The sequence below is a fragment of the Coffea eugenioides genome, chromosome 5 (genome assembly GCF_003713205.1).
Source record: "Coffea eugenioides isolate CCC68of chromosome 5, Ceug_1.0, whole genome shotgun sequence".
NCBI classification, from domain to species: domain Eukaryota; kingdom Viridiplantae; phylum Streptophyta; class Magnoliopsida; order Gentianales; family Rubiaceae; genus Coffea; species Coffea eugenioides.
In genome coordinates this window covers 40,803,467-40,813,615 of record NC_040039.1, presented here as the reverse complement: position 1 = coordinate 40,813,615, position 10,149 = coordinate 40,803,467, and the positions used below count along the sequence as shown (strand labels likewise).

The 10,149-nt window shown below is 36.8% G+C and overlaps 1 protein-coding gene across 1 annotated transcript; it reads left to right on the top strand.

The window, feature by feature from the left end:
- The first annotated feature begins 2,786 nt into the window (after nt 1-2,786).
- Nucleotides 2,787-7,658, top strand: LOC113771659 (homeobox-leucine zipper protein PROTODERMAL FACTOR 2-like). The gene is made up of 10 exons (XM_027316229.1): nt 2,787-2,959; nt 3,068-3,260; nt 3,704-3,955; nt 4,692-5,141; nt 5,259-5,363; nt 5,478-5,681; nt 6,012-6,186; nt 6,319-6,590; nt 7,019-7,108; nt 7,314-7,658. Exons 1-10 carry the CDS (start codon nt 2,787-2,789, stop codon nt 7,656-7,658), a joined length of 2,259 nt encoding a protein of 752 aa, XP_027172030.1.
- The last annotated feature ends 2,491 nt before the right edge of the window (nt 7,659-10,149 follow it).

The following is a 10,149-nucleotide window of genomic DNA, read 5'->3' as shown; positions in this document are numbered from 1 at the left end:
TATGGACGAATTGTATTCCTCTGAGATGAGTGGAGAGGAGGTGGGGTCCTTCCTTAATGGGATCTCCCAAGAAAAATGAGAGTCTTGGTGTGGAACTGTCAAGGAGTGGGGAGCCCCTTGACAGTTCCCTATCTGAGGGAAGTGAACAACCTTTCCTCTCCAAATCTGATTTTCTTAAGTGAGACAAAAAATAGGAAACAAGCCATAGATAGAGTTGCTCGAGTCTCAGGTTTGATAGTAACGTGGTAGTAGAAGCTATGAATAAGGCAGGTAGAATGGCCTTGTTTTGGACAAAAGAAACACAGATATTGGAGGTACACAGAACAACATTTACCATTGAAGCTAAAATAGAAGACAATGACACTCAGATTGTCTGGTGGTTTGTTGGAGTTTATGCTAGCTGTGAGCCTCTGATCAGGAAGGAACAATGGAGGGTCCTGAGTGATAGGAAAAGGTTGTGGGAAACTAGATTTATGATTGCTAGAGACTTTAATGATATTCTATCCAATGAAGAAAAATGGGGAGGAGTAGTTAGAGAGGAGATGAGCTTTAAGGACTTTAAAGACTTCATGGACCAGAATAGTTTGATAGATATTGACTTTGAAGGACAATCTTGGACGTGGAGCAATCATTGGGATAATGAAGGACAGGTAAGACAAAGGTTAGACAGGTGTTTATGCAATTTTGAATGGTTCCAAGATTTTGAAAAGGCAAGATGTCAGCACATTGATACATTTGCTTCTGATCACTGTATGCTATTGCCAGACACAGCCTCAGATAAGAAAAAAAAAGGTTTTATTTTGATAAGAGATGACTTCAAAGGGAAAGGGTTCAACAGGTGGTAGAGAAAGCCTGGCAAAAGGTAGAACAAGGATCTAAAATGTTCAGAATTACTAAGAAGATCAAAAACTATAGAATTGAACTTCTGAAATGGAGGAATTCATTCCAGACAAATTCTAAGAGTAGAATCTCTGACCTGAAGAAAGAATTGGAGAGAGTCAAGGACTTAGATGCAGAAATCAAATATCAGTTGAAATCAGCCTACAAGGAGGAAGAAAATTTCTAGAGTCAAAAAGCAAGAATTAGTTGGTTAAGAGATGGTGATAAAAATACCAAGTATTTTCACACCTATGTTAAGGGGAGGAGAGTGAACAATAGGATTAGGAAATTGCAAAGGGAGGATGGCTCTTGGACAGAGAATGAGAATGAAGTAGCGGCTGAAATTTCTGAGTTCTTTAGGGAATTGTTTAATAGTGGAGGGAGGAGTGATATGTCAGAAATTCTAGAGGGTATTCCACACTCCATAACTCAGGAGATGAATGAAAAGCTTACTAAAATAGTGGAGGAGGATGAAATTTATGCTGCACTTTTCTCGATGCATCCTGAAAAAGCTCTAGGACAAGATGGGATGTTACCTTTGCTTTTTCAAAGGTTCTGGAACATCATTAAGGGTGATGTTATCCCAGCAATCAAAGCTTTCTTTAGCTCAAGTTTCATGCTTAAATCTATCAACCATACTGTCATCTCTCTGATTCCCAAAATCCTGAACCCAACCAGTTTGAAAAACTATAAACCTATCAGCCTTTGCAGTGTGCTATACAAAATCATTTCTAAAATCCTGGCCAATCGACTGAAATCTGTCCTGGATAAATGCATAAGCAAAACTCAATCTGCTTTCATTCCAGATAAGCAGATATTGGATAATGTGATTATAGCTTATGAGTACATGCACTACCTCAAAAACAAAAGACAAGAGAAAGATGATTATATGGCAATCAAGTTAGATATAGCCAAAGCTTATGATAGGGTGGAGCGGAATTTTTTGCAGGCAATGATGAAAAGTGTGGGATTTTGTACAGAATGGATTAACTGGATCACCAGCTGCATGAAGACTATAGCCTATTCTTTCAACTGCACTGGAGAAATTAAAGGTTTTGTGTCACCAGGAAGGGGAATACGCCAGGGAGATCCCTTGTTTCCTTATTTATTCTTAATCTGCTCATAAGGTTTCTCTAACCTGCTGAGGAAAGCTGAAGAAAGTAGCAGGATCAAAGGACTAAAAATCAGCAGGCAAGACCCTATTATTACTCATCTTTTCTTTGCAAACGACTCCCTCATTTTCTGCAAAGATAACAAGCAATAGGCCACTGAAATCATGAAAGTCCTCAAAATCTATGAAGCAGCTTCAGGACAACTGATCAACCTTGACAAATCTGCAGTCTTTTTTAGTATGAACATGTACTGTGAGCAAAGGGAAGAGATATGCACTGGGAGGGATGGTTGAAGCAAAACAAGGGAAATAGTTGGGTCTTCCAATGGTGATCTCAAGAACTAAGGATCAGATTTTTGACTTTGTAAGAGAAAACATAAAAAGGAAGCTGCAGGACTGGAAAAACAAGTTCCTTAGCACAGCAAGGAAAGAGGTAATGTTGAAAGCAGTTTCAATGGCCATGCCAATGTATGCCATGTCTTGCTTTAAGTTACCAAGGAAACTTTGCAAAGACATTAGTGCACTGATGGCCAACTTCTAGTGGGGGGAAACAAATGGTAAGAACAAAATGCATTGGATTTCCTGAGGAAGAATGGCAATAATGAGAAGTGAATGAGGGTTGGGGTTTAAGGACCTTGAAGCCTTCAATCAGGCACTGTTAGGGAAGCAGGTTTGGAGGATTCTCACCAAGCCAAATCTCCTAGTCAGCAAGGTACTGAAAGCTAAATATTTCCCCAAGGAGTCCATTTTAAATTGCAAAACGCCCCAGGATGCCTCTTGGATCTGGCAAGGATTAATGGGAGTAAGGAGCTTAATTGATAAAGATCTGATCAGGAGAATAGGAAATGGGAGGAGTACCAGTGTTTGGGATCATAAATGGATACCAAGGTCAAGCACAGGTAAACCAACTTCTAGTAGACCTATTAACTATGAGCTGAAGATGGTGAATGAACTAATCTGTCACAAAAGGTGAAATAAGAACATCATTTTCTAGTAGACTAGTACTCCTAGTAGACCTATTAACTATGAGCTGAAGATGGTGAATGAACTAATCTGTCACAAAAGGTCTTTCAACAGGGATGATACTGAGAGGATTCTAAGTATTCTTATAAGCTTGATAGGGAGGGAAGACAGTTATTTTTGGCAACCACAGGCAGGAGGAACTGATACAGTCAGCTCAGGCTATAACATCCTAATGGAGGAAAACAGTAGTGCAAGGAAATGCAAAACTAATGAAGCTGGCACAAGTTACACAGATGAGAGCCAACAAGTTAAACAGATGTGGCACACGTTATGGAAGCTCAATATCAAACACAAAATTAAGATTTTCATTTGGAAGTGTTTAAAAAGAGCATTGCCTGTAAGAGAAGCAGTGTGCAAAAAAACAGGAGTTGGTGATCCAATGTGCAGAACATGTGTGGAATAATAGGAAACGATCGAACACCTACTGCTAAATTGCCCTTACACTGTGGACATATGGAAGGCTGCTCCTATTCAATAGGATGGGGCTAAAGACCAGCAGGGAGACATTAAAAGATGGTGGCTCAGAATTTCAAAGGCAAGGAAAAAATCGAAAGGAATGCAACATATTGATTTGACTGCTAATATTTTGTGGCATGTGTGGAAATATAGAAAAAAAATGAATTTGAGAGCTCTAACAGATCCTCACCAGTTAGAATAGTTGAAAGAGCTCATAAAGAATGGTTGGAACAGGAAGAAATGGAGAACTCTAAGAGAAGGAAGAGCACAGAAGAAACAACATACATGCATGTACAGCAAAGTCAGGGCCAAGAAGCTGAAGGAACCATAGTCTTGGAAGTGGCAACGACTACGCAGAAAGGACAGACCTCACTTGGTATCAGTGTCACCGCTAGGATAACTCCAAACACTAGAATTGCAGAATGGGCTTTGAAAGAGAGAAGTTTAGGGAACAAAGTCCAGGATGACGCAGTGGCAATCAAACTGGTCTTATGCAAAGTTGCACAATATCAGTGGAGTAAAGTCCAACTTAACTCACATAACAAGGAGTTGATGAGACAAATAACTCAACGGAGACCCTCGGACAGTAGAATGGCCATTTTGCTGAAAGATATCACTAACATGCAGAGTTTCTTTTGCATGTGCTCCTTTCGTGTGGTTAGGGAAGAAAATATGGAAGATAGTAGAAAACTAAGTGTTGATGCCTTAGGCATTATTTTGGATGAGGAAAGGAACTTTCCTCAGTGTCTTTGAACACTTAATGTACAGTCCTCTCAAGCCGTTGCTTGCATATGTAAATTCTTCACTATAATGAAATTATCCTATCATTTCGACAAAAAAGAAAACCTTTGTCACACTATAGTCAGTGAAAATTTTCTTGTTGTGAACGTTGATGACTTTAAGGTTTCTTGTAGGCACACACAAAACGTGCGAGAAATGCACATCTCAAGCTTGAGAATGAAAAGCTTCGTGAGGAGAACATAAAGTTTAAAACAACTCTTATCAATGCTTGTTGTTTGACTTGTGCTAACTCTCAAGCTACAAGTAATGATTCTCTTGATCAATATTAGTTGAGGGTGGAGAATATTTGGCTTAAAGAAAAAGTACTAAAATTCTACTAATTTGTCAAATTTCTTAACTTAAGCATTTATCCATCATTACTTCTTTTTTTTTGAGCATTTGTCAATTATTACTAATACTTGAATTTTGTTTTCTTTTCCAGATTGCCCGTTTGACAGATCTAATGGCCAAATATGCTGGCGAGAAATTTGCCAATAACAATGTTGGTTTCTTTTCAATTGGTCCAAGTAGCTCTGCTAATCCTGAGGCTATGATCGCATCCAGAGAATGGCAACAAAATGTTACTAAAGAGACGGTTGTTGAGGAAGAATTAATCAGGCCATTATCTGGACAGACTATCATTGATAAGACAACAGCTACTATGCTTGTGAATTTAGCGACGGAGGAACTTATTAGGATGGCTGAAATTGAATATCCTTTATGGATTCCAATCATTGATGATAAGAGCTATCTGCTAAATCAAGGTGCTTACTATGATATGTTCACCAGAGGAGTTTGGCAAAAAATAGCTGGATTTAATGTTGAAGCATCCAAGGGAACCGATATGGTCAAGATAAATCATGTGAATCTAGTGAAGATTTTCATGGATACGGTAAGTATTTTTACTGCAATTAATATTTTCTTCTTTTGGTCTTAAATTGATAATGTGATAGATTTGAATTTTATAAACACTATTTAAAAACTATTTGTTTTCCTTTTTGATTTATAGGATAAATGGTTAGCTGTATTCGCTAACATTGTTTCAAGGGCTTTAGTTGTAGAGGTGATATCAGAAAGGTCTGAGTCCGGAAGCTGCAATGGAACTTTGCTAATGGTATTAGAGTTCTCTATCTTGTTAGCACTTAATCAATCATTGTATCCCAAAACTATATTATTTAATAGTTCTTTTCATGAACAACAAATGACTTGTATGTAATTGGAATTACAGATGACAGCTGAATATCAAGCCCTCACACCAACTATTCCAACTCGGGAGAGCTTATTCCTAAGATGTTGTAAACAACTAGGTGAAGGTACAAGGGGGATTGTTGATGTTTCTTTTAACAATTCTTTCTCTCCAGGACCATTAGGAAAGTGCCAGAGAAGACCATCCGGTTGTATAATTCAAGGGCTACCAAATAATTGCTCCAAGGTAACTGCCAAGAAATTTCTTTACTTAAAAACTCTATATAGCAACGTACTTTATGGTAAATTTTTAGGTAAGCCATAGTCGATCTGTGGCCTTTCTCATGGACCATGTGGCTTACCAATCACTATATATCAACTCTATGATACTCAGTGATGTCGTTTAAGTAGGCAATTTATCAACATCACTGCATATTAACAAGGTGACTACAAAATACATGACCTTGCTATGAAAGAGTATTTCTCCAAAATATATGCTTTTGATTAAAAATACTTAGAACAAAATGATTATGCTCATATTAGTTTGTAAACTAACAAGTTTGTGTGTTTTTATTAGGTTATATGGATTGAACATGTACAAGTGCAAGCTGAAAGTATTCAGTATTTAGGAAAGCCCTTTGTTGAGTCAGGTTTTGCATTTGGAGCTCCTCGATGGATTTCAACATTGACTAGACAATGTGAACATCTTGCAACTGCAATGCAGATGAATTTCTCTCCTTATAATGATTCTGGTAATTATAAATTGCACATGAAAGCTCTTTTGTAACTAAAATCGCGAACACTTGTGATTGAATTGTTTTAAATAGCAGTATCACATTAGTTCAGCATAATAGTTAATTATAATTTCTTATTTTAATGTGTAGTGGTTATAAGTCCAAAAGGAAGAAAGAACATCCTAAAGCTATCTGAAAAGATAATGCTTGATTTTAATGGCGGTGTAACTTCCTCAACTGCATATGCGTGGTCGAATCTAATTGAAAATGAGAATGATCAAATAAGGATTATGATAAAAAAGAGTGGAAATGATCCCAGAAAGTCTTCAGGAATTACCTTAAGTGCTACAACTTCCATAGGGCTTTCGATATCTGAAAAGTTAGTGTTCGACTACCTTCGTGACACTGGTACTCGAACTCATGTATTAATTGTATTGATTTTTTTTTTTACTTTTTAGATTAGCTTAATTTTAATTTTAATCTTTATATTTTAATTTAATGCTTTCTATCAACTTACTAGAAAACTTTTGGCATCCTTTCTTATTAATCAATATTAAAATTAAGTACTCTTACACATAATTTTAGACGGGTATACTTTAGATCACTTAAACTAGTTCATTATGCATGTATTGCTTTTATTTTTGTTCTAATCCAATTGGTTACATGTTATATAAATTCAATAGAAAATTTAGTGATGTGATTGTGAAGTCATAATGCTTGATCTCTCAATGAGTTTAAGAAAAGCCACCATGTTAAAATAGGAGAATACAGCTATTTGCTTTTCACCTTTTTGTTGTTCATAAGTCCCCCCATGTACCCTTTTTCCATTTTGAAATTTTCTTTATTACAGTGGGATATTCTCTTTGATGGTGGAAATATCCAAGAAATGATGCAGATAACTAGTGATAATGAATCCGGTAGCTGTGTCTCCTTATTACAGGTGAGTATGATGCCATAGTTCTCTATGCAATTAAATTTTAAATTTTTAAAAGCACTTTCTCCTTTTATTTTTAAAAACTAAAATGTTTAATTATTCCTAAGTGAATTTATTATACATATATATTTGTGTGTATGTACGTGCGTATGTGTGCATGTGTAAGTTAAAATGATGCAAGGAAAAGTAATGACATCTTTCATTCTTGCAGGGTGCAAATACCAGCCTGGATAGAGTGCTATTATTACAAGAGTGTAGTACTCACCCAACCGGCTCTTATATAATTTACGCTTCTGTTGATCACCATTTGATACATTTGCTATTGGCTGGTGGAGACTCTGATGATTTAGCACTCATTCCTTTTGGATTTACTATATATCCTAATTGGTCTACGCCTGCATTACTTCTTGGTGGAGTTGCTGGAAATGTTGGATGTATTCTAACCATTTCTTTCCAAATTTTTGTTAATTCTGTTCCATCAATATCCGTCTTTAACAAGCTCATGGAGTACACATCTCAGAAGATTAGAATTGCTTTGACTCCTCCTAGTACCTGATCTTTTACATGTAAGTTTTAACTTTAGATCATAAGCTTACAAGCAGATCATCTTAGTATTACGTTGATTACTTCTTTTTGTGATTTGTCTGTGCAAATTTGACATTCACTATTTATTCATGCAGGTTATAATTGGACAATTAGAGGAAGAGTCAAGAGTGCACCATATTGTTAATTTTGTGCCCCAAAAGTTTACTAGGTTCAAAGTTTCGGGCATTGCCTCTCCTAGAAAATTGTTCAAAAGAAAAGTGAAACTTATAAGTTGGAATTACCTCTATAGTTTTTGTTTCAAACTTGAATTTTTTTAGCATAAGATGCTTCTAAAGAAGTTTTGCATATTTCTAAGAGTTACTTCTAAATCTTATATACTTATGAGATTACATAATCTCATTCTGTCTTAAATTTGACAAACATGTTACTCCTTTATGGCTCAATCTTACTATGTAGAACTTTTTCTTTACCTTTTTTTTGTCAAAACGGCAACATTTCATTAACAATCATCAAATTATATAACTTGGAGCAACTGCTCCTCAACGTCTGCTTGAACACTCTCAAGCAACCAAACTAGAAAATTAACTTTCCAATCAGCAATGACTCTTAAGTTTAGAGCAAATCTTGCTAACTTGTGGCTAACAGAGTTGATCTCCCTTTTAACAAAGGAGAAACAACATTTCTCAAAATTATATTTTAGCAGCTTTATATCCTGCAGAACTATAGAAATAACCATATCCTCCATGTCCTTCTCTATCTTGTCTATTACAGCCTTACAGTCAGACTCTATGATAATTCTTTCCTATCCTTCCAGTGCAATTTTAACCATTGCGGTTCTGATTGCCAGTGCTTTCTCATTTGGTGCACGTGAAGGAAGGACATGCCCATGTAGCAACCAGTTTTCCCTTCCAATCTCTAGCAACAATTCCCTAACCTGCTTTTTTTGTCTGTTGGTTCAATGCTGCATCTGTATTCAACTTAATCTATCCTTTGTCGGGAGCATACCATCTTCCTGGTTTCCCTTCCATTTGTTGTAGCTCCATCTCTTCCTCTTCTTTTTCCCATATTTTCTAGTATTCCATCCATTCTGTCAATGCCCTATTCACCACTATCAGTGGACATATACACTTCCCATTGAAATTTATGTCATTCCTTGCCTTTCAAATTTGCCATAACAGGCTGACTGTGAATGTAACATGCTCTTCCCCCGTCTCCTTTGTAGTTGCTTCCACCAACTGAGACCACCAAAGCCAAAATTTTCCTCTTAAGTTTTCCAGCCCATCCCATTGTATTGGTGCTACTTTCCAAATTGCCTCTGCATGACTGCATAGAAATAGCATATGTTCTATCGATTCTAAGTATATACCACAACATTTACATAATGGATTGCCTTTTGTTAGCTTTATAAATAAAGGGTTGTATCCCATATTGGTCCGAGAAATGGAGAAAGAGCGGTTAATATGTAAGTAAGGACCCAAGACCTAATAGCTTAAGCTTTTAGGTCAGAATTAGGTTCCTGACTTATATATTGAGCTCTTTGGTGGACTCTCTCGAGGTGTTTCTCCCTAACAAATTGGTATCAGAGTTTCAGGTTGTGAGATTGGGTTACTCATGGACAAGTGGATTCTTCTCGGAGTTGGATCAGGTGAAAATTCTCTTCTTAATGGTGGATCGAAATGCCAAGGAGTTTGATTAGTGTTGGACCAGGTGTGCTATGGGTTTGGCAGGGGGTCCGGTTGATGTTAGACCAAGAAGCCAAGGGTTAGCAGGGGTCCAGAATGCAATTTGGATGTTGAAGAAGAGTGGATCCATGTTTGAGAGAAGATGTGACATTGGTGATAAAGGTGGACTTGCATTGAATATTAAAGTGGGCTCAAAAAAAGGGCTTGTAAATTTGGATTTAATGTGGGGGTTACTCATGAAGGAGGAGATTTGTTAGATTCATGAATAAAGAGTTGTATCCCACATTGGTCCGAGAGATGGAGAAATAGCGGTTAATATGTAAATAAAGGCCCAAAACCTAATAGTTTAAACTTTTGGGTCAGAGTTGGGTTCATGACTTACATATTGGACTCTTTGGTGGACTCTTTCGAGGTATTTCTCCCTAACACTTTTTATGTTTCTAGCCTTGATTCCTTCATTGACTGGTAGGATGCCCTTCATACACTTCCAAATAAAATGTTTTAGTTTATACTTCATCTTTAGATTCCATAATACTTTTCAACCTTTAGCATTGACCTCACTTCTACTTCCTGATTCTTCATTGTTTCCCCTCTTATTCCTCCTTGCCTTACTTCCCTTGGCAGATCTATATCCAGACTTAACTATGTATTCCTTAGAGGCAGAATGTGCCCAAGATAGTTTATTCTTTGTTTCCTAAAGACTTAAAGGGATCTTCATAATACTCTCCTTATCCTCCTCAGCAAACACTTTTTTCAGTAGCTCATCATTCCAATTGCCATCTTTAATCAGTTTATTAACTTTATACAATCCCAATTTTG

Excerpts from the sequence above, each read along its gene's own strand:
- LOC113771659 (XM_027316229.1), top strand. The coding sequence starts at position 2,787 with ATGGGAGTAAGGAGCTTAATTGATAAAGATCTGATCAGGAGAATAGGA. Across the intron at positions 2,960-3,067 it reads GAACTAATCTGTCACAAAAG|GGATGATACTGAGAGGATTC; the intron begins GTGAAATAAGAA and ends GTCTTTCAACAG. Across the intron at positions 3,956-4,691 it reads ACGCAGTGGCAATCAAACTG|ATTGCCCGTTTGACAGATCT; the intron begins GTCTTATGCAAA and ends TTTCTTTTCCAG.